At 44.4% G+C, this 23,688-nt stretch overlaps 2 protein-coding genes across 6 annotated transcripts in view; both read left to right on the plus strand.

The window, feature by feature from the left end:
- Window positions 1–22,570, plus strand: part of LOC309475601 (uncharacterized protein) — a 39,118-nt gene extending 16,548 nt beyond the window's left edge. For 3 of the 4 annotated variants that reach the window (XM_082138439.1, XM_082138438.1, XM_082138440.1), the window contains exons 20-21: window positions 21,167–21,366; window positions 22,427–22,570. In XM_082138439.1, the coding sequence (XP_081994565.1) occupies window positions 21,167–21,366; window positions 22,427–22,551 (325 nt within the window). In that variant the 3' untranslated portion in view covers window positions 22,552–22,570. The remainder of the gene's footprint in view (window positions 1–21,166; window positions 21,367–22,426) is intronic. The other variant, XM_082138437.1, reaches the window with a different exon arrangement.
- On the plus strand, window positions 18,442–21,282 carry LOC309476066 (uncharacterized protein). Of its 2 annotated transcripts, none has more exons than XR_014197917.1 (2): window positions 18,442–19,301; window positions 21,154–21,169. XR_014197917.1 is itself a non-coding variant. In XM_082139219.1 (2 exons), exon 1 carries the CDS (start codon window positions 20,074–20,076, stop codon window positions 20,902–20,904), a length of 831 nt encoding a protein of 276 aa, XP_081995345.1. In that variant the 5' UTR covers window positions 20,011–20,073; the 3' UTR covers window positions 20,905–21,031; window positions 21,154–21,282. The 2 variants fall into 2 exon arrangements, 1 of the variants encoding a protein (XP_081995345.1); XM_082139219.1 differs by lacking the exon at window positions 18,442–19,301 and adding an exon at window positions 20,011–21,031 and having other exon boundaries at window positions 21,154–21,282.
- Window positions 22,571–23,688: the final 1,118 nt, after the last annotated feature.

Here is a 23,688-nt window from a genome sequence, read left to right on the forward strand (position 1 = left end):
AAGAGAAACGTTCATGTTTATGACTAACAATTCTTGGAAATGTTAAAATGTTTACATTTCAAACCAAAGCCTACAACAATTAAACATTAAATATATATTTTATCAATCCTATACCGTGGTTTATTTTACTTACATTGCTTAATTTTGGTTGTTTTTTTTTTTTTACAATTGCTAAACAAGTGTTTAGTACTTTTTTCTAAATTCTTAACATAGTAACACACCTGCATCACACAAACAGTCAAATAGTAAATTTTCTGTCCAAAACCACATTTTGTTACATTAAATACACATTAAATACCAACTCTGCATAAAAATAAAAAAAAAAACCTTTCTATACACTAACTCTATCAAAACAAGGCAAACTTGATTCAGTATCTAATAATTCTGTTTAAACACCATTTTCTATCCACCTGGGATATAGTTAATAATAGCACTAAGATATCAAATTACTAACATTTGATGGCAATACAAAAACTGCATTACTTGTCATGTTTCAGTTCTCTCAGCATACAGACAATATATAATCCACTGTTTTTTATAATTCACTTTTCTTATACTTTTCCTTATACTTTCATCTGTTCTTGGTTGAGTGTTGAATGTGTGCATTTTGTTGGCAATATACTTTATAGAAGTGAATGAGTCATTACTTTATAGAAAGTAATGTAAAGTACAAAAAAATAGCTACACAAGTTACATAATTGCTCAGGGCACTGGTGTAACGGTCACAAGCTGGAGTGCCCATCAGAGCCGCCAGAGGGCACTCCACACCAGACTATCTTGTTCACTCAGACTACATTTCCCATAACTCACTGCCCGGACTCATCATCACTGATTGTATTCACCTGTATCTCATTCACCTGTATCTCATCACCTTGTTAGTTTCAGCCTATTTATTCCTTGTTCATATCAATCATTGCAAAGTTTTGTATGTTGTTGCACTGCATTTCCGAGCGTTTTCCCTGGTTTCGTGTCTCTTGGTTTTTGGATTTCTGGCCTGTTCCCTGGATTACTCTTCTGCCTCTGACCCCTGCCTTGTTTGTTTGTTTGTTTGTTTGGACTGCCTTCCTGTGTTTGATCCCTGCTTGTGCTGATTATGATTCTGGATTACACTTCAAATAAAGCTGCAATTGGATCTCAACCTTTGTGTCTCGGAGCAGTTCGTGACAACTGGTCAAATGGGTCCCCTACGCAGAACTTCAGTTGAAATTGCCTTGCAGGGGTGGGGGTGTCGATGGTGCCCCCTTGGTAGTTTATGCCCTTTCACACACCATAACAGAAGATCCAACATACGTGTTTTTTTGTTCTGCGTTTGTAAAAAAAAAAAAAACATAAAGATGCAGAATATCACACATTCTTACTCCTCTCCCCTTCCTCTTCTCCTCCCTTGTCCTGAACTACTCCTATCCACCCTCAATATTCCTCTCCCTTGTCCAGATATTACAGTTTTTTTTACAATCGCTATAGGACACAGTTTTCAATACACTTTTTCAAAATCCTTAATACAGTTTTCATAACCAGCTTGGCACAGCAGTCAATATCACATTCAAAATGCACTAAAGCTGACGAAACAATTCATTTAGGTCTCAAATCAACTCATTCTTCCAGAAAATTAACAAAGGTTGACAACGTACACTGTTTTCTTTTGTAAAGTCTCTTTACGAAGCAAGAATGACACTCTCAGTCTCTGTTTATAATTCACTTATAAATTGGCCTGTAGAGTTTTTGAGATGTTTGTGTCTAAGTGAGAAAAGTGATGTAATTTGAAAGATGTAGTCATTGAATACCTACATTTTGTGCCAAAGCAATGACAAATGATCCACAGTTTAGCTCACATAGACTGATGCTTTGCATTGTGAAAGGTTTGAGAAATGTGTCCATGGGATTGTAAAAATAACACACAAAAAAAGTTTTCTCCTCTCTCAATCCACATTGAACAAAACCTGTTATTACTGTGTATGTCCATGTAATGGAAATAATTGAGCTGAGCTGCTGTTGTTGCAGAAGTAGAGGCTTTATACTATATTTAGGGTTTGGAACACTTACCAAAAAATCATAATACATAAACCTGTATTTACATCCTGTTTTCGGTCGAAGTCCGCAGTAGTCGATTGTCGAGTTCACGCGCATAGGTTTAGTTACCTATGATCACACGCGAGAACTCGACAATCGACTACTATGGACTTCGACCGAAACAGGATGTAAATACAGGTATGTGCGCTGGCTGAAATGACATCACTTGTATTCATATCTTTCACATCTACTGCAGTCAGATTCACCCGTGTTCACTCTGAAGGAATCACTCACATTGGCTGTGCACTTGTAACATCAAGGATGTTAAGAGGCTAAAAGCAGGTTTAAAACTTGCCCCATTGAAGTCAACAGGGTGCAAATTTAAAAAAAGAGGATAACATGGTGTAGGCAACACCGATTTTTGTCGTTGTTCTCTGTACTGACAGCACTCCAAATTTACAAAAAAATTAGCTCAATGTTAAAATTGACCGGAGTTCTCCTTTAACTGGGAACAGTGAGAAAAACATATTTGATGTTACTATTTTTCTCAATTGATTTGACACATTTCTTCTAATGAATGTAGTTGATCTCAAAACAATTAAAATGGTTTAATATTCACTGCATAATGAAGCACTGCAGTTTATTCTATTAATGTATTTATTAAAAGTAAATACTATCTTCAAAACTACAGGTGTGTTCTCTATTGTTTTTTTTAATAACATATTCAGCTATTGGCATACAAATACACTAATGAAAATACATGTTTATCATATAGTTCTTCAATGAGGGTTTTTGTTATAGAAGTTCTACTGTCTCAACATACAGGCCACTTCCATTGTGTTTGGTGGCATTTTTTAAAAGTGGCATGCTCTTATTGCATTGAAAACAAACTTGTTCATCCATCTCAGTGTTCTAGACTTTAATTCTGAAAAATGTTTGGACATTTACAGAACAGGCTGTCTCAAAACTACAAATGTACACTGTCAGCAATCATAATACTCATAAAAATAGATGTGTAATGCCATATAACACTTTGGATCTGTTTAGCTTCTCCCAAGAAGAGGCCATGAGCGTGACTCACATTTCTTTTAAAAGTCTGTACCTTTTACATCTTTTACATCCTGCTGTCCCCTTTCTTTCTGTTCATGTCTTCTTGCAATTTCTCCTCTTATTCGTTCCACTACACCAAAGCCCTTTTCCTTTTACCTTTTTCCCATTCTCCACTTTATACCCTCTCCTTTTCTTAAACTCTCTCCTCCTCTCCCCTCATCTTTTTCTACCTGTTCCACTCTTCCTCTCGTTACACCCCTTCCTCAACTCTCTCCACCACTCTGACGCCTCTTTCTTTTCCCCTTCTCATGCTTTCTTATTATTTGTATAACAATGTTTGTTACTTTTGAAAAAAATATATACAATTGTGATTGCTGTGTACATTTGTGATGTGTGTATTATCAACCCTGCAGATACCAGTTTGGGGCCTACTGAAATCATTCCATGTGAAATTGAGTGTTAATTGTTTTGAAAGCAGGGATCTGATCTTAGAGAAGAAAATCTATTGTAGATCTAACATTCATCTAGAACATCTATTTTTTTTTTTTTAAAAAGAAAGAAAAAAAGAAAAACAACTTCACTGTAATGGCCATACATGCATTTCTGTCATGACCACTAGTCAAATATGATTGACAATTAGCATACAGGCTGTATGGGTCTGTTCTGGGCAAGAACTCTCTCGTCTGCTCCTGCTAGGCAGCATGGATACATACAGTCGGCAACTAGTCATAGTTGGGGGCGTGGCGAGGGTGGAGTCGGCGTGGGGGAAAACACTGCGAACATCGTGTTTATTTGAATGACACAAATGTGGTATTGCGAGTCATTGACACCTGCCGACCGGCAACGGTACATTGTAAAATTAACTGCAATAGGTTATGATTGCCCATATTTAATTAAAAACTGGGTCAATGACCCAACCAAATGGCCGGAGGTGTCGTTTCAAGACATATTTTGTTATCTGGTTGAATCTCCAAGACATCGCGGCAGCTGTAGCGGTAACATTAGCCTATAACTCAATCAACTTATGTTGCATACTATAACTCCATAAAACCTTGTGACTTACCAATTGTGCGTATGCTTCACTCCAAACTATTAATCCTTTTGTAAAACGGTGATCAGTAGTACGAAGTTGCTGAGGGACGCATAAGCTGCCGCAATAGCGTCCACTATCCATCTGGACAGACTGTGTTTCGAGGTGGCGAGACCCTTGGTGTGCCCTCCAAACGAAACGAAAAGCTGCTCCGAGCGCCTGAAAGCGGCGGAGCGCGTGACGTAATTCCTCAGAGCCCTAACAGGGCAGAGGAGGTTACTATCAACCTCGCTGCAGGATGCCGGTAGGGCTGAGAGGGAAATGACCTGCGCTCTGAAAGGAGTACCCATCACCTTGGGGACGTAACCATGTCTCGGTTTGAGAATGACTATTGAGTCATTAGGTCCGAACTCAAGACACGCCGCGTTAACTGATAACGCGTGTAAGTCACCCACGCGTTTAACTGAAGACAGAGCTATCAGAAAAACGGTTTTGAACGTGAGGTATTTCAGATCCACAGTGTCCAAAGGTTCGAAGGGATAAGCTTTCAGGGCCTCTAGGACCAAAGACAAATCCCAGATCGGAACCGAGGGGGGCCGCGGGGGATTCATCCTCCTGGCTCCCTTAAGGAAGCGGATGATGAATTCATTCCTTCCTAATGCGCGGCCGCGCGCCGAGTCGGCAAACGCTGCAATAGCCGCAACATAGACTTTGAGCGTGGAGGGGGACCTGCCCGCATCCAGCAGCGCCTGAAGGAAGCACAAACCCACGAAATCCCGCACGCTTGTGGGTTTAAATTTTTCCCCGTGCACCACTTGTTAAATACAGACCATTTTGACGCGTAGAGCCGTCTCGTAGAGGGGGCTCTAGACTGCGTGATCGTGTTCACGACCCCTTTTGGCAAATCAACGAGTATCCGTTGATTCTCCACGCATGCAGAGACCAGCGCTCTGGATGGGGATGCCAGATCGAACCGCGGGCTTGAGAGAGAAGGTCTCTCCTCACCGGGATCGGCCATGGGGCTGAGTCTGCCAGCCGCATTAATTCCGGGAACCATGTCTGGTTCTCCCAGTGCGGGGCTATGAGGAGCACTGAGTGGCGCGTTTCCCTGATCCTCCCGATCACCTGGGGTAACAGCGAGATCGGGGGAAAAGCATACAGAGGGAGGCTGGGCCAGGCTCGGGCCAGCGCGTCCTCGCTCTTCGAGAAGAATATCGGGCAGTGGGCGTTGTCGTCTGACGCAAAGAGGTCGACTTTCGCTCTGCCGAACAGGCGCCATAGAAGCTGGACTGTCTGGTGGTGCAGAGACCATTCCCCGGGGGGAACGTTGTCTCTGGACAGTCTGTCTGGGCCGACGTTCAGGTGACCGGGCACATGCGCGGCTCTCAGCGAGCGCAGTGAGCCCTGAGCCCAAACGAGGAGGCGTTCCGCCAGTGCGCAGAGGATTTTGGATCTGATCCCGCCCTGACGGTTCACGTAGGACACCACTGACATGTTGTCTGTGCGAACTAGTACATGGTGTCCTCGCAGGTATGGGAGAAAATGTTTCAGTGCATTCTCGACCGCTAGCATCTCCCGACAGTTTATGTGAAGGCATAGACAGGTCTGCCCTCGAGAAGCGCTCCCCAACCTAGGTTGGAGGCGTCTGTCGAGATCGTTTTCCGGTGCGAGATAACTCCCATTGTAACTCCCCGTTGGTACCATTCGGCCGCCAGCCAGGGCTGCAGGGCTGAGACGCAGCCCTGATTCACACTGACTCGCGAGCCGCCGGCAATCCACGCTCTGCGGGGCGCTCTCGCTTTCAGTCAGCGCTGAAGCGGGCGCATGCGCAGTAGGCCCAGCTGAAGCACCGCTGCAGCTGAAGCCATGTGGCCCAACATCCTCTGAAATGCTTTCAGGGGGAAACACCTGCCTTTCTGAAAAGACGCGGCGAGATGTCGAATACGGCGCGCGCGCTGTGTCGACAGTCTGGCCGTCATAGCCACCGAGTCCAGCTCTATTCCCAAAAAAGAGATCGACTGACTGGGTATTAATGAGCTCTTGGTCCAGTTGACCGAGAGACCCAAGCTTTTCAGATGGCTGAGTAGCGCTAGTCTGTGGGATATGAGTTCTTCCTCTGACTGCGCTAGAATCAACCAGTCGTCCAAATAGTTCAGAATTCGCATGCCCTGTGTTCTCAGGGGAGCGAGGGCCGAGTCCATGCATTTCGTGAACGTACGGGGTGCTAAAGACAGGCCGAACGGGAGGACGGTGTATTGATATACAGTACCTGACCGTCGAAGGTGAATCTCAAGAATGGCCTGTGACGGGGTATAATCTGAATCTGAAAGTATGCGTCTTTCAGATCGAGAGAAATAAACCAGTCCCTCGGGCGGATTTGCGCGAGGATTTGTCTGGTTGTGAGCATTTTGAACGGCCGTCTCATGAGAGCTTTGTTCAAATATCTCAGATCTAATATGGGTCTGAGAGCTCCGTCCTTCTTGGGAACGAGGAAATAGCGGCTGTAAAAGCCCGTCTCGGTCAGAGAAGGATGTACTCGTTCTATCGCCCCCTTGCACAATAGTTTCGCTATTTCTGTATGAAGCAGATGGGCTGCTTCTGTATTCACTCTCGTCTCGGTCCGTGCTCGAAAGCGCGGGGGACGGCGAGCGAACTGCAGCGAATAGCCCCGTTTCACAATGTTCAGCACCCATTCTGACACGCCCGGGATAGCTTCCCACGCTTCCGCATGCATAGCTAGGGGTCGAATGGCCTCTGGGTCCCGGCCGCTGCACTGCGCGGGATAGGGGACTCGTAACAGAGGAATTTGCGCGGTGCGCGCGCTGTCGATTCTGGGGAACGGGAGCTCGCTGATAGCGATAACTGGCTGGACAACACTCAATGGGACGGAGAACATTTTGCAGTGAGAAACCCGTGGCGCGAGAGCGGCGTGGGCGTTAATGTGTTTATCAGTAAGCGTGAGCGCTCGTAGGCGGGCACAGGGCTTACATTCGTAACACGGCCAGTAGTGGGGAGCTTTATGTGATCTAACCCCCAAGACAGTTGCGAGACAGAGCGGGCAAAGTGTAGTTGTGGGCACTGGATCGTGGGCACATTTCCTACATTTGACACTCGAGCGGCGCGTGCCCGCTTTATGAGAGTGTGCTCTGTGGGGTACACAGGGGAGATCGTGCTTGTGTGTAGGGGTGAACACTGGGATGTGGGCACATTGACTACACTTATAACACCGTCGGCGTGAGCCGGATAACCAGACTTTATACTCTTTTTGAGATTTCTCTGGGTCGCCGTGAGAACGGCGTTCATGTGCAGGCAAGCGAGTTGTGTAACTGACTCGTTGGCTGCGGTGAACACTACTGCAGTAGCCTTTTCTAAGGGGACTGGCAGAGGTAAAGTTGTGAGTTTTGACGGCGGTCCGGCCGCGGCGGGACCCAACCGTCTTTTCCTCCCTGCGCATGCTAGGAGGACTTCGCAGGCTCGGGGTTCAGCGAGATCTTAGGCCGGGGTCCCCGAGGGGGAGGCGGTCTGTGCTGGCTGGATGAGCGCGACCAAGGGCGGCCGCCCTGTCGTTGCTGCGAAGGCGGAGGTCGAGACGAGCGCTGTGTAGAGCTGCGTGCAGGAGGCTGTGCTTGAGAGCGGCCTGCAGCTGAACTCGAGCGGCGAGGCAGGAAGAGATTCATGGCCTGCGACGCTTTCTGTACCTCCGAAAAACGATCCACGATGCCGCTTACAGCAGGGCCGAAGAGGCCGGTGGGGGAGAGCGGGGCGTTGAGGAAGACGGACCGCTCAGACTCACCCATGTTGGCGAGCGTTAGCCACAGATGGCGCTCGGTGACTGTAAGGGAGGCCATGGATCTCCCGATGGCTTGGGCCGCGGTCTTGGTAGCGCGAAGGGAGAGGTCCGTCGCGCTGCGCAAGTCCGTGAAGGCGGTGTGACTCGGGCCTTTCTCGTCCATTTCGCAGAGGAGATCGGCCTGGAGGATCTGGAGAACCGCCATTGTGTGCAGGGCGGAAGCAGCCTGTCCAGCAGCAGAGAAGGCGCGGCTGACGAGTGCTGACGTAGTCCTGCAGGCTTTTGACGGGAGGGCAGACTTTGAGCGCCATCTTGCGGATGGGGGGCAAAGGTGCGCTGCGACCGCCTGTTCCACCGGGGGAATCTGGGTATACCCCTTCTCCGCGGCTCCGTCCACGTGAGAGAGAGTCGAGGAGACTGAGGAGCGGAGTCTCGCGGAGAAAGGAGCGTTCCAGGATTTGGAAAGCTCAGCGTGGAGCTCGGGCAGGAAGGGTGCTGACCTAGACGCAGGCGCTTGTCGGCGGCTAGGCAGAAAACACCCGTCGAGCCTGTTAGGCGCGGGCGCCTTCGGTGGTGACCATTCGAGGCCTAAGTGCTCGACAGCCTAGTGAGGAGGCAGAGAAGCTCGTCGTCCACACTAGCGCGAGCCCGGCCAGATTCCTGGGTCGAAGAGGAGGTGGAGCAGTGAGATCCGGACCACTCTTCGCTGTTCGAAGCCAGGATAGAGTAGCTGTCGATGATGGCGTCCTCATCCGCTTCATCCCCTGAGGCGACGGCAGTGCGGGCAGGAGCCGGCAGCTGCGCATCGGGAAGCGGGGGCGGAGAGGGAGAGAGCGAGGCTCGCGGGAGAAGCTCCGGCAAAAACCAGGCTGGCACATCAGACTCCGGTGGTCTCTGTGAGCGGCGTTTCTTCTTGCGCGGCCCAGGGACAGGCGGAGTGGCAGCATCAGCGTCGAACAAGGCGAGTCGAGCCCGCAGAGTCGACATCGGCAGTTCATCGCAAAGCTCGCAGCCGCCCGAAGACAAGGCGGCGGCTGCATGGTCACGTCCCAGGCAGAGAGCGCAGATGAGGTGGCGGTCCCTGTCGCTGAGAGGGGCTCGGCACGAGCCGCATGAAATACGAGGCATTTTGAAACAAACGCCTCGGCTCTTTTAGCAGAAGTGTGTCGCGGCGGCGAACACACAGCAGAAGCGCTAGTAAAAAGGATACTTGTCGCCGGATAGCGAAGCAGGCACGGAAGGCTGAAGGCAGCGAAGACGGCCAGCTTCCTCAGACGCTTTCCTCGGCTTGCAGGCGCTGGTTTCGACGGCGGCGGCTTCTCTCAGAGTGCAGCGATGCGGAGAGCTTCGCTGAAGAGACGAAAATCAGGGTATCAGCCTCCGAGCCTTCCTTTTATACGCTAAGCCACTCCCATTCTGGCGGGCTGTGACGCGTGAGGGCGCGACGTCACGCCAGGCTCACTGGTAGGCTGCTGCAGTTGCCGCGGAGCAGCCAATGAGCGCGCTAGATAGCCTGCTCTAGGTCAAGGTCAAGGTCAAGGTAAACTTTATTATCCACAAGTAGGAAATTCATGTGGTCACCATTACACGCTCCATTGTTAAATAGCCTGCTACATACCAATAAAAACATAAGTACAAAATATTAAATACAAAAGCATTTAAAACATTTAAACAATAAAACAATGACAAGCATGTGTGGATAAATAAACTAGCTGAGTGCTAGCTGCTTATTGTACAGTCTAATTGCTGTAGGCACAAAATAATTGCTGTACCTTGTGGTCCTAATTTTCCTTTGCAGTAGTCTGCCACTTGACCTGTTGCTTCTTAAAAAATTCTGATGAAGAGGGTGGGTAGAATCATTTAGAATTTGTTCTGTCTTTTTAAGACTAAGGTCATTATACAATTGGGCTACAGATACCTGATCAACTCCAATGATCTTACTGGCTGTTTTGATTATTCGTTGCAGTTTATTCTGGTCCTTGATACACATGTTACCAAAGGCACAAATAAGGCCAAATGATAAGACACTCTGCAAGAGAGCTTTGTAAAACATCTGAAGAATACAGCTGTCTATTCTAAAATGGTTAAGTTTCCTTAGAAAAAACATCCTCTTCTGTAACCTTTTGGACTTATTTAGTGCACATTCATTAAAAGTCAATTTATTGTCTATTTCAACACCCAAATATATGTATGTTGTGACCCGCTCTACCACTACACCATTTATATTTGAGGGTGGAACTATAATTCCCTTTTTATTAAAATCTATAGTCATCTCCTTTGTTTTCTTCACATTAACCACAAGGAAATTATCTGTACACCAATTAATAAAACCCTGCACCTCCCTCTCAAAACCCTCTAGGGATGCAGTATTGGACTGTACAAAACCCACTAATGCTGTATCATCAGCATATTTAAAAAGCTGTTGGTGTATAAGGTGTACAGAATAGGGGACAGAACGCACCCTTGTGGTGCCCCTGTATTTATGGCTTTTAACGATGAGACACATGAATTGAATTTGACTTGTTGACTATGATTCGTCAAAAAGTCAAAAATCCACAAAACTAATCTTGGGTTAACCCCAAGGTGAACCAATTTTTTTACCATCAGGTGGGGTTGGATTGTGTTGAAGGCACTGCTGAAATCTATGAACACAATCTTGACAAGACTCTTTGACTGTTCAAGGTGCTCATATATGTTATTTGTCAGAGTCAGCAGTGCATCTTCCACCCATCTCTCCACACGATATGCAAATTGGTTTTGGTCTAAGGATGGTGTGACCTCACATAAAAGCTGTTTCAAAATTATTTTTTCAAAAGATTTCATTGCCGTAGATGTTAAGGCAACAGGGCGCAGGTCATTAAGTTCCCTAGGTTTATTATTTTTGGGTAAGGGCACGATCACAGATTTTTTCCATATACAGGTCCTTCTCAATAAATTAGCATATTGTGATAAAGTTCATTATTTTCCCTAATGTAATGATAAAAATTAAACTTTCATATATTTTAGATTCATTGCACACCAACTGAAATATTTCAGGTCTTTTATTGTTTTAATACTGATGATTTTGGCATACAGCTCATGAAAACCCAAAATTCCTGTCTCAATAAATTAGCATATTTCATCCGACCAATAAAAGAAAAGTGTTTTTAATACAAAAAAAGTCAACCTTCAAATAATTATGTTCAGTTATGCACTCAATACTTGGTCGGGAATCCTTTTTGCAGAAATGACTGCTTCAATGCGGCGTGGCATGGCCGTAATCAGCCTGTGGCACTGCTGAGGTGTTATGGAGGCCCAGGATGCTTCGATAGCGGCCTTAAGCTCATCCAGAGTGTTGGGTCTTGCGTCTCTCAACTTTCTCTTCACAATATCCCACAGATTCTCTATGGGGTTCAGGTCAGAAGAGTTGGCAGGCCAATTGAGCACAGTAATACCATGGTCAGTAAACCATTTACCAGTGGTTTTGGCACTGTGAGCAGGTGCCAGGTCATGCTGAAGAATGAAATCTTCATCTCCATAAAGCTTTTCAGCAGATGGAAGCATGGAGTGCTCCAAAATCTCCTGATAGCTAGCTGCATTGACCCTGCCCTTGATAAAACACAGTGGACCAACACCAGCAGCTGACATGGCACCCCAGACCATCACTGACTGTGGGTACTTGACACTGGACTTCAGGCATTTTGGCATTTCCTTCTCCCCAGTCTTCCTCCAGACTCTGGCACCTTGATTTCCGAATGACATGCAAAATTTGAGCAACCACTGAGCAACAGTCCAGTGCTGCTTCTCTGTAGCCCAGGTCAGGCGCTTCTGCCGCTGTTTCTGGTTCAAAAGTGGCTTGACCTGGGGAATGCGGCACCTGTAGCCCATTTCCTGCACACGCCTGTGCACGGTGGCTCTGGATGTTTCTACTCCAGACTCAGTCCACTGCTTCCGCAGGTCCCCCAAGGTCTGGAATCGGTCCTTCTCCACAATCTTCCTCAGGGTCTTGTCACCTCTTCTCGTTGTGCAGCGTTTTTTGCCACACTTTTTCCTTCCCACAGACTTCCCACTGAGGTGCCTTGATACAGCATTCTGGGAACAGCCTATTCGTTCAGAAATTTCTTTCTGTGTCTTACCCTCTTGCTTGAGGGTGTCAATGATGGCATTCTGGTCAGCAGTCTTACCCATGATTGCGGTTTTGAGATATGAACCAGGCTGGGAGTTTTTAAAAGCCTCAGGAATCTTTTGCAGGTGTTTAGAGGTAATTAGTTGTTTCAGATGATTAGGTTAATAGCTCGTTTAGTGAACCTTTTCATGATATGCTAATTTATTGAGACAGGAATTTTGGGTTTTCATGAGCTGTATGCCAAAATCATCAGTATTAAAACAATAAAAGACCTGAAATATTTCAGTTGGTGTGCAATGAATCTAAAATATATGAAAGTTTAATTTTTATCATTACATTATGGAAAATAATGAACTTTATCACAATATGCTAATTTATTGAGAAGGACCTGTAGAAGGAACTACACCAGTGTCTATTGACAGCTGGAACAGCCTTTGAAAGGGCTGTGCCAGCTGATCTGCACACACCCTTAATGTCCTGCTGCTAATACTATCAGGCCCACTAGCTTTACGGGGATTCACATGTCTAAAGTAAGACTTAACATTGTCTATAGAAATATCTATATCCACACACTTCATACTACTGATTTCTTTATAAACCAGTTCCTGTTCAGCTGTAAAATCATGAATATCAAATCTACAATAAAAATCATTCAAATCATTTGCCATTTCAAGTTCATTTTCCACTGCCATGAGATGCCTCTTAGGCTTGTATCCTGTGATTGCCTGTACCCCCTGCCAAGCTCTCCTAGTATCATTTCTAAAAAAGTTCTCTAATTTTCGTTTATATGCTGCTTTACAGTCCCTGATCATACCTTTTATGTTTTTCTGCACAGTCCTTTTCTCTTCTCTATTTCCTCCCAATTTGAACAGTCGCTTTTTTTGGTTAAGAAGTTGTTTTAATTCTGGAGTTACCCAGGGCTTGTTGTTAGGAAACATCTTAACAGTCTTTTTGGGAATGATTGCGTCCTCGCAGAATGGTATGTACCCCGAGATAGCAAGCGCCACGTCGTTGACGTTTTCGGTCCCGTCGGTCACTATGTTCCAATCCGTGCGCTCTAAGCAATCTCGCAGTGCCTCGGATGCGGCAGCAGTCCAGCTCTTAACCTCCACCTTTCTGACTTTCTCACGCCGCAGCCTAGACACATACGCGGGCCTCAGTTTAACCATGTTGTGATCTGAGTTTCCTAAGCCGGGCAGTGCTTTAGAGTAAAAGGCGTCCTGGATATTTCCATAGCACTGATCGAGGCAGGCTGTGCCGCGGGTGGGACAAGTGACATATTGCTGGTATGTGGGTAATTGCTCCTTTAGGCTACAAGAATTAAAATCTCCCATCACAAAGTTAGCAGAATCTGGAGCCTCTGACTCCGACAGAGCTAAAAGTTCATGGATAGTAGAAGCAGCAGCTTGTGTATCGGCAGAGGGTGCGATATACACAACAAAAAGTCTGATTTGGTGTATCTCTCTAGGCAAGTGATAGGGCCTTAAGCTGAGCGCTAGTAGTTCAATGTCCTTTGTGCAAACTTCGTGTTTTATTGTAATATGAGCAGGGTAACAGTACTTACTATTAATATATACACACACACCTCCACCCCGGCTTTTTCCAGAATTTTGGTTGCGGTCCATCCTCACCAGCGTGAAACCCTCCAGGTCGGCTGCAGAATCAGGGTCCGCCCCCGTAAGCCAACTCTCTGTCAGGCAGATAAGGCAAGAATGCCGGTAGTCCGAGAGGTACTGAGTGCAGGCCCGCAACTCATCCACTTTGTTCCGTAGGCTTTGGACATTACCGAGCATGACAGTTGGAAGAGATTGTCTATCCGATTGTTAAGTCTGACGTCACGCGTGACGTTTTGGGTCCCAAGCGGTCCAGAAATAACAACGGTGGAACCTGTAAATTTATTTACGATCACGTCCTTCTTAGTGAGGCACCCTTGGCGGTCAAAAAGGGTTTAAATTCCTTTAACACCAACAGAGTGGTTAGTGTAGCTCATCACTCAGGTGGCATAATTAAGAGTAGAGTCCTCAATGAAAAAGAAGATTTACGAGGTTGAAGTGAGTTAGCTCGGGACACGAGACACAGCACTGCGGCATTGTAAAAACACTCAATAATAACCAAAACACCAGCGAAAGCGGTAGGTAGGTAGAGAGGACCTGGACTTTGGACCCGGAAAGAGTATTGGTTACGTCACGACTTAACAACCGAATAGGGTTGCCTTTTAATCCGCGTTTCCTTGTTTTGCCGTTGTTGCCTCTGACACATTCGGGTGGTAACAACGACGTGTCTTTGAAGCAAAGACGGGTTGAAGGGAGTCCGATATTTAACAGAAAGTCCCGGGTGTAGGTGATCCGAGCCGTCTGGTCGGTGTACGTCTTAATGTTGTGGCCGATGACATGTTGGATAAGGTCGGCCAACAAAGTGAGGATCAGCAGAAAAATTACTTGGTTCGGCCTCATAGTGTGGGCCAACACGTTATTGGTTTATGGCTTAATTAATCCGCAAAGTTACGGCGTCTAAAAACATACATTAAAACAAAACAAACAAACACAGGTTGGAGACGTGCAGGGACCGTGTCGCCGCTCGCGCATGCGCATGCGCCACCGGATGTTAGGTCTGCTAGCTGCTGCACTGCGTTGACAATGACTAAAAATTAAGGATAATTTTTTGGCTTCATATCTCGAGAAAAGATGACTTTACCCGTAGCGTAAGCTAACTTACGCAATACGAGAGAACCTCTGGTAAGAGAACATATGTTTTACAATGTAATTGACTGTCTTGATATTCTGTTTTCAAATATTTGTAGGATCTGAAATGTGCACAGACTGGGGTGAGCACTGAGGATGGGGGGGGGGGGTGTAACAGCAGCATCCTGGAAATGGTATTCTGCCATGGATGAGGCAATAGGGGGCAGACCCTCCATCACACCACCCACCCTTATTGCCTCATCTGGCCCGGATGTTGCTGTTACCTCTCCATCCTCAGTGAGGTCAGAGCGTGAGTAGGGAGGAAAAGGAAAGATTTTGAGGAGCTGATCCGAGAGATGGAGGAGAGGGAAGCTGAAAGAGAAAGAGATGCCATTGAAAGGGAGGAGAGGCGATGGAGAGAGATGGAGGAAAAGGAGGGCAGAAAAGAAAGAGAGCGACGAGAGCATGAGAAGAGACTAGAACACGAGGCCAGCGAAAGAGAAGAAAGAAGAGACCGAGAAGTGAGAGAGAGAGAAAGGGAGACAAAAGAGAGAGAGGAAAGATTTCTTCAGCTGTTAGAAATAACTGCAAAAAAATTATAAAGGAATCTAATGGTACACACTCTCTTTTCATTTATTTGTTAGTAAGTTCACTATGTCATGCTGTTTTTGCTAGTTTTATTACAAAACACTTAATTCCCAGGGATTTACAGTAGCTAGATTGTCGGTAAAGTGCTTAATGGCATTGAGTAATTCATATTTTTTAAGTGTTTTGTGTGTGTATTTTGTAGCAGATTCCAGATGGTTTTTGAAGCAAGTACCGCACTGTAGATAAATACCCACACACTCCAGACACTGTTAAAATGTATTTGTTTTATTTTTGTGTATATAACTTTTAAATGGATACAGAATACAAAGCTTAAAACAAAATCACAACTTTGGCATAAAGTAGTATAATATAGCTTAAAGCACCACCAAAAGGAAAAGTATTAAAACATTTTTATTATAGTGTCATGATGAGGAAAGACAATTAACTTCAGCTTCAGTAAGGTAATTTTCACAGGTTTCTAAAAGATCTAAAGGGACTTTGATACTAGCAATCTCATTTGTAGGGCATCACTTTAAAATAATTAAATATATGATTCTTTCAAAGCATGTGTACAAGATGAGGACTTAAAACCTTGGGTAATTTTGGATTTGGATTTGAAGTAAATAATTTGTAATTAAGCTCAAGTATGTGATATGTAGTTATCATTTTAAAGATTTGGTATACAAATTCACACTCAGCCTTAGGCAGTGTGCCAGTGGTTGGTGGGTGTCACCTCTAGGGGCCACTGTAGCTCCGAGATCCCCTGTCGATTAGCCTGGGTCTGCAATATCCCCAGTTACCATGTGCGCCGCGAGGAGGCCCGACAGGAGTCTTGGTGATGGAGAGGCTTTGTCCAGCGGCAGTGAGCTGTAAGACAGAGGGATGCACACAGATAGCCATGCACCTCTCTAACTACTACTACTACACTGTACGCATCACAGCACATAATATCTACATAATATTTTACATATTTACATAATAACTAACATAACTAACAGACAACCTGGAGCACTGTCAATCTAAGAACAAGAACTGATTTTAACCTGTGTTAATTGTCCTACAGGTAATCGTGCTCATGAAGAGCAGGCACACAGTTGCCTGGTGCAGACACCGCTGCAGCTAAATTGTCCCGCACGTGCTCTCCTGCGCTGGATTCTGTGTTGCGGGGTTCAGGTGGGCCATCGTCATCCTCCGCAACTTCTGGATCAACTATGTCCCCATTGATAAGACAGAGGTTGTGGAGCACCGTGCAGCATGCAACGACATCTGGCACAAAAGCAGGGCTGACTTCCAGTGCCTTGAAAAAAATGGAACGCCAGAGCGTTTTCAGCATCCCGAAGGCCCTCATCACGATATTCCATGCACGAGAATGCTTCCTGTTGTAGCGAGCCTGTACAGCAGGGCTATTCAATTGGCGGCCCGCGGGCCAAATGCGGCCCGCCAATCATCTCCATGCGGCCCGACGGCACCAACCTCCCTCCTCCTCTTTTCCTGGCGATGCGGCTAATTCAGTTTGATACTCGCTCCAATTGACCTGAGAAACGCTTTACGTGCGAATATTTCAGCAGTTTATTCTATGTGTCCCGAATTTTTGTCGACTGAACCAGCGATACCAATTCGTGAATGAATCATTCTTTTGGTTTGATTCTAAACGCGCTTGCATAACGGTCTAAAATTCGGATTCATTCAGACCGCTCCGTCACTGAATCATCTGAAGCGGGTTCTCGTTCAGTACAGTAACAACAAAAAGCGATGTTTTCAGTTGTTTCTAGTTGTTTCAACACGGCCCAGCACGGAGTTGCGTTTACTCCCGGTCCCGGACACTATATTAAACAGCGTTGCGACAACCAGTGGGAAGCGTTTCAGTTCGACAGAAACCTCTCTGTTACAAACCACAAATCACTCATTGATTTAATTAGTATTAAATCGGATGAAACAGTCTCAACATTCCCAACAAGACTGATGAGGAAAGCAGGAGAAACATTGTGGCATGAACGAAATTAGAAGTCTTTAAATCCCCTAATCACCCTTACAGACATTTACCATGAATGTACTGTAGTAATTTACCATGGGTTGGGCAGAAATGTGCAATATTTATATTGAATACTATGTAGTAATAAATAAATATTGTAAATATATATATACTATAATATTATATAATAGTAAATATAGTGATTTATATTGCATTAGATTTATTAGGTGGGTAGAGGAATTTATAATTAATGTTTGTTATGAAATTATGTCAGTTTCTTTGTAAAGGTGCGTATAGTTTTTAACTTGTGTTTAGGCATTTTTTATACGTGGGAGCGAGTAGCCTGTGGTTATCAAGTCTCGCTGTCAGAATATTTTCATTTAAGCATAACTATTATAAATAAAATTATTATTATTTCTCACCAACAGCTATAAGTTTGTATAAATAATTGATTTGTTCCAAGGAAAATAGTTGTACACAGCTGTAAATTATCAAGTTTTTATTTATTATTGTTTTATATATTTGCATACTGTTGGGTATCACATTTCCAAGTAAATACCATACTTTTTTAGGGTTACTTTAACTTATTTATTGAACCTGTTATGTTTCAATAAATAAGCTAAACCCCCAAACCAACCCACCGGCCCACCTCATCTTTTCGCTCGAATGAAACTAATTGAATAGCCCTGCTGTACAGCATTCTGTACAGGCTCTCTGTATGGCGTCATGAGGCAGATGGGCGCACTCAGGCAAGGATACATTTTCCTGCAGGTGGAAACAGGCGGCCAGTGTACACAGGGCTGTTCTTCAGCACCCTGGCATCGTGCACCGACCCAGGATACCCAACAAAAATGTCGAGGAACTTCCCCTGGTGGTCAGTGATGGCCTGCAGCTGTACAGAATTACAGCTTCCGGTTGAAGTAGCACTGCACGTCACTTGCTGGTGGTTTGATGCGGATGTGACAGCCATCTATTGCCCCAGCTACTACCCTGAAAGCTGGAGACCCTGCCAGTTGAGCAAAACCTGCTCCCACCACCTCCAGGTCATCTGCACTGGGGAAAGCGATGAGCTGCCTCAAAATGCCGATGACTGCCTTGCTCATTCTGTGCACAATGTCGTGCACAGTAGACTTCGGGATGTCAAAGGCGAGTGATACTACCCGGTATGATGCTGCATGGGCCAGCCAGTAGAGGAAAACCAGCACCTCAACGTCCTTTTCCCACCCATGGTCGCATTCAGGTTTCACTGCAGCAATCAGGGACTGTATGGACTGCCGTGAAAGTCGGAGGTTGGAGATTAAGCAAAGAGCCTTGGATTAAGCATGTGGAGATTAAGCAAAGAGCCTTTAGAGAACACAACCAGTGTTCCTATTCATCAAAATAGCTCCACATCTGTTCTCAGCATCTTAAGCAAAGAGCCTTTATACAAAGACGCCATAACCAGTGTTCCTATTCATGAAAAGAACTCCACGTCTGTTCTCAGCACCTTAACAATGTCAAAAGAAGAGTATGAAGATCCCAAAACCACCATCAGCTGCACAGTCAAACACGCCAACATGAAGAATACAAGTGTTCCATTACAAGTGACAACAAGCAAAAGTAAACAGCCAGAATGTCCAGTTTGTATCAAATATTATCAATGTTAACTTGTATCTGTTCGTTTGTTCATTTTCCAGTGCTTATGCTCCCTGTTACAATTCACAGATATACACCTAAATCCAAATTTACACATGAAGTTATATACTTTCTTACTAAATTCACACTGACGCTGAAGCCACCAATTGAGAGAGATCTATTTGGCCATGATAAAGTTGTCTTGGAAGCTGTTGTTTCTGGAGATGTACAAAAGACAGTGAAAGACTCTTCAGTGTCATGCACAGTGAATGATGAACCTGTACCTGTATCTAACGATACCAGACAAGGAAAGGACGTTACTGACACTTCACTGTTTAAAATAATCCACAATGTCACCATTAATACAACAACATGGTTTGATGGAGAAATAGTCACCTGCACCATCCGTGACACAAATAATAACAGAGAAATCAAGCAGGAGATTCATTTTGATAAAGGAGGTAAGTCAATGTTACTTCCAAATAATTGACTTTGTGGCTGTATGTGCATTAACAAGGGAAGGTAACAGACCAGTTCCACTTCTCCCTAGGAAGTACCCAAATCCCATCAGTCACAGAGAAGCCGGTGAAGAGCCTTGGGAAAACCTTTGACTGCTCTCTTAAGGATGCCGCTTCTATCAGGGCAACAAATGAACAACTGGAGAGCTGGCTGACGACAGTTGACAAGTCAGGCCTACCGGGGAAATTCAAAGCTTGGTTACCAACATGGAATCCTACCTAGGATATTGTGGCCGTTGTTGGTGTACGAATTTCCAATTTCCACCGTGGAAGGATTTGAGAGGAGGGTGAGCAATTACCTTCAACGGTGGTTGGGCTTGCCAAGAAGTCTGAGCAGCATCGCCCTCTACGGCAAGAAGAAAAAGCTAACGCTACCGATCAATAGCCTAAGCGAGGAGTTCATGGTTACCAGAGCAAGGGAGGTGCTTCAGTACAGGGATTCCAAGGACCCAAGAGTATCTCAAGCTGGCATTGTGGTCAGGACTGGCAGAAAGTGGAGGGCACATGAGGTGGTGGACCAGGCAGAATCACTGCTGCCTCATAAGGAATTGGTGGGTCCCGTGGCTATTGGCCGTGCAGGACTGGGAAGCACCCCAATAAGCCATTATAACAAACTGAAGGGTAAGGAAAGGCGGGACCTGGTCCAAAAAGAAGTGAGGGCTGGGATCGAGGAACAGCGTGCAAGCCAGATGGTGGGACTGAGGCAACAGGGCACATGGACCAGATGGAAGATGCCATGGAGAGAAAGATTTCATGGGCAGAGCTGTGGAGGGCTGAGCCCTATCGCATAAAATTTCTCATTCAGTCTGTCTATGACACCCTTCCCAGTCCATCCAATCTCTTTTGTTGGGGCAAGGTGGAGACTCCGGCATGTACCTTGTGCAAGGGAAGAGGATCGCTGGAACACATCCTCAGCAGCTGTCCTAAAGCACTTGGGGAAGGCCGCTACCGCTGGCGCCATGACCAAGTGCTGAAGGTGGTTGCCGAGTCCATCACTACTGCCATCAATCAGAGCAAGCATTTACAACCACCAAGGTGCAAAATTTCATTCTTAAGAGCAGGAGAACCCCCGCCTTCCCGACCAACAGTTCAGACAGGCCTGCTGGGAACAGCGAATGACTGGCAGCTAAGGGTGGATCTGGGAAAGCAGCTCAAGTTCCCCCGAGACATTGTGGAGACCAGCCTTAGACCCGACATGGTTCTTCTCTCAGTAACATCGAAGCAGGTTATCTTGTTGGAGCTAACAGTGCCCTGGGAGGAGAGGATGGAGGAAGCGAGTGAAAGGAAAAGGGAGAAATATGCGGAGCTGGTAGAGGAATGTCAGAGACGGGGGTGGCGTGCACAGTGCTTGCCCATCGAGGTTGGGGGAAGAGGCTTTGCAGGAAGGTCACTCTGCAGGGCCTACAGCCGCCTGGGAATCACAGGAGTGTGCAAGAGAAGAGCCATCAGTGCAGCGCCAGAGGCTGCAGAAAAAGCCTCACGATGGCTGTGGATCAGGAGGGACAAACAGTGGGCGAACGCTTCTTGGACGCAGGCCGGGAACTGATCACTCCCGGTCGGGTCGCCTGGGTAGGGGGTCTGAAGTTGAAAGACCCGAAACCCCCTATGACCCCAGGTACTATCACTGATGATGTGTCCAAGAGTGCATCACAAGGTGTATGTAACAACCACAGGTGCAATTATAATTTTATGAAATTGGAATATAGACTTAGACTGTCTTGATACACTATTGTTATTCATTATTGTTTGAGTCTTCTGTTTGTTTAATGAACCTTTATCACTTCCTTTAACTCAGATGGACAGATACCCATGTGGCAAGTGAACGGAAATCCTTACATAGAGGCCATAACCAGTTCTCCCAACTATAAAATGGACACCAAAACTGTTCTCAGCATCCTAACAGTGTCACAAAAAGAGTATGAAGATCCCAAAACCACCATCACCTGCGCAGTCAAACACGCCAACATGAAGAATACAAGTATTCCATTACAAGTGACAACAAGCAAAAGTAAACAGCCAGAATGTCCAGTTTGTATCAAAGATTATCAATGTTAACTTGTATCTGTTCGTTTGTTCATTTTCCAGTGCTTATGCTCCCTGTTGCTCACTTGTCAGATTATCTGTCTTTGATGTTTTTGTTCATTGGTCATTGTTTTGCTTTTTTTACTAACTGCATGTGTCAAACTTCAAAGCCAAGTTTCACTCAAAACTATGCTCAATTTGTTATTGCATGAAATAAATATGAACGGAAACATAGTCATCATAATATCATAGTGTGAAAAAAAAACAATAGTTTTCAAGAACAAAAATGTATTCTGACCTGTTTGGGTGTAATGCTTTTGTTAAAATTGCGCATTTATGTTTTGTCCTGCTTACTGTATCGCCTTTTCATGTCATCTATAACAGTTATGTTTGTAATGTTCTATGTTTCAAATCAAAAATATTTCATTTTGGTTTGACATTTATGTTGTTTTACAATTTTAAGCAATAAATCTTTGTGTTTGCAACTTTGCATGATTTAGTCCAGCTCGTATGGTTCTTACAATCAGAAACTTTGCATACTTTACATTCTGGTCCTGTTTAATCAGTATTTAGATAAATTAGAATATTATTGTGACTCTGCACACAGTAAAGCCACTTGGTGACCACCAAAGTCACCATATTGACATTTACAATCAATAAGGCATGCAAATGTTTTGTTGTAAGGATGTAGTGTGTACTTATATGTCAGTATTAGTTAATGTCTGAGATGATACTTGGGGGAAAAAAGGAATATGTTTGAGCATATTTTTATAAAGTGTATGGTAAAATGCAGAAACAATGAGTAAGAGAGAGGACAATGTTATATGTTTGTCACTTCTGTGTACATTTAGCAGTGTGCAAATGAATGTGTGTGAGTACACGCAGGCATTACATGTGGCCGCCATGTTCTTAATTATACACTAACTAGAAGCCTTAGACACATTGGGCTTTAAATTCAGGATGTGTGATTTATGTTTGCATATACGTACTGGACAATGTGCTTATCCTGTTCATATGCCCCATGTACATGTGTTTTTCTTTTCCAGGGGAGCCGCCTGAGCCAGAGAAGGGCTTTGCTCTGAACTGTAATTCCATGTTCTGGAGGAGGATGAGTTCAGAAGTCTCTAGTTCACTGCCACTTCATTCATCTTCCTTTTCCTCTTTTCTCTGACATACAGCGTGCTGTACAGTCTCTTCAAGGTAACCCAAACATTACTAAATTGACTACAGAGCATTTTAAATATGATAAATAAGATACTGTTACAATTACATAACGGCTTCACTTTGGATTGCATTATGTAACTAAAATGTTTTTTTTTTAAATTATTATTATTGATCTTCTTGACTTTTCCAGATGAAGCACTGATGATTTTTTCCGAAGACTCCAACGTTTCTTATTCTGATGTTGAATCTACATAATTTGCCTCTATTCACACATTTTTGAACATATTGACAAATATGCACTCAGCCTTCACACACTCACCAATAAAGTCTTATTTTGTCTCTTCTTTCAGGTTATCTAGATTATTTTCCTTCAAATATTTTATTTGGCAAGTGACATTATCTTGCTGTTTCAGTAGATAGGTCTTTCAGAACATAAAATGTGTGAGTATTACTTTTATATACACTGTAAAATGGCGAAATGTTAAATTTATTTATGTAATTACAATAAAGGGCAAGTCACACACAGAAATGTTGAAGTAGAAAGACTGAAACTGTATTTTCTTGAAAATCATACTCCTGTAAAAAATTATTTCATCTTAATCAAGTTAATCAAGTTTAAATCATAAATCAATTTAATCATTTAATTTAATTATTTAATCTGTCAAAAAAAACAACAACATTTTATTACTTTAGCATGAGGGCAAACATATATGCAGGTCATTTGACAAATATGGTTACAAAAAAGTTTTTTTTTTTTTTATATCTTTTCAAAAACTGATGCAATGTAAATGTTTGAGTCACGAACAATGTGTTTAAACAAGCTTCAGTTTTTAAAAAAAACATTTCAAAAAACATTTCAAAGTGTTTATTTTTTTTTCTCGCTCTTTTTTTATGTCAGGGGGTACAACCAAATATAGTTGTACCACCTGACATGGAAAGTGTACCAACCTACTCATACTTGAAATCAGCAGTTTTTACCAGTATTTGAGAGAGATCTACAAATCTTTTCACTCTTCCACATGGATCCATGTGTGCATTTAAGCCCTCATGTTTGCCATGTGTCTTTGTCAAGTATTGTTTCGTGTAACCACTGGTGGTAAGCACCATGTCTATTTTCCTGTTTTTGTTTTGAGTTTCATGCCAT

This window comes from Leuciscus leuciscus (genome assembly GCF_965113295.1).
Source record: "Leuciscus leuciscus genome assembly, chromosome: 1".
Lineage (NCBI taxonomy): Eukaryota > Metazoa > Chordata > Actinopteri > Cypriniformes > Leuciscidae > Leuciscus > Leuciscus leuciscus.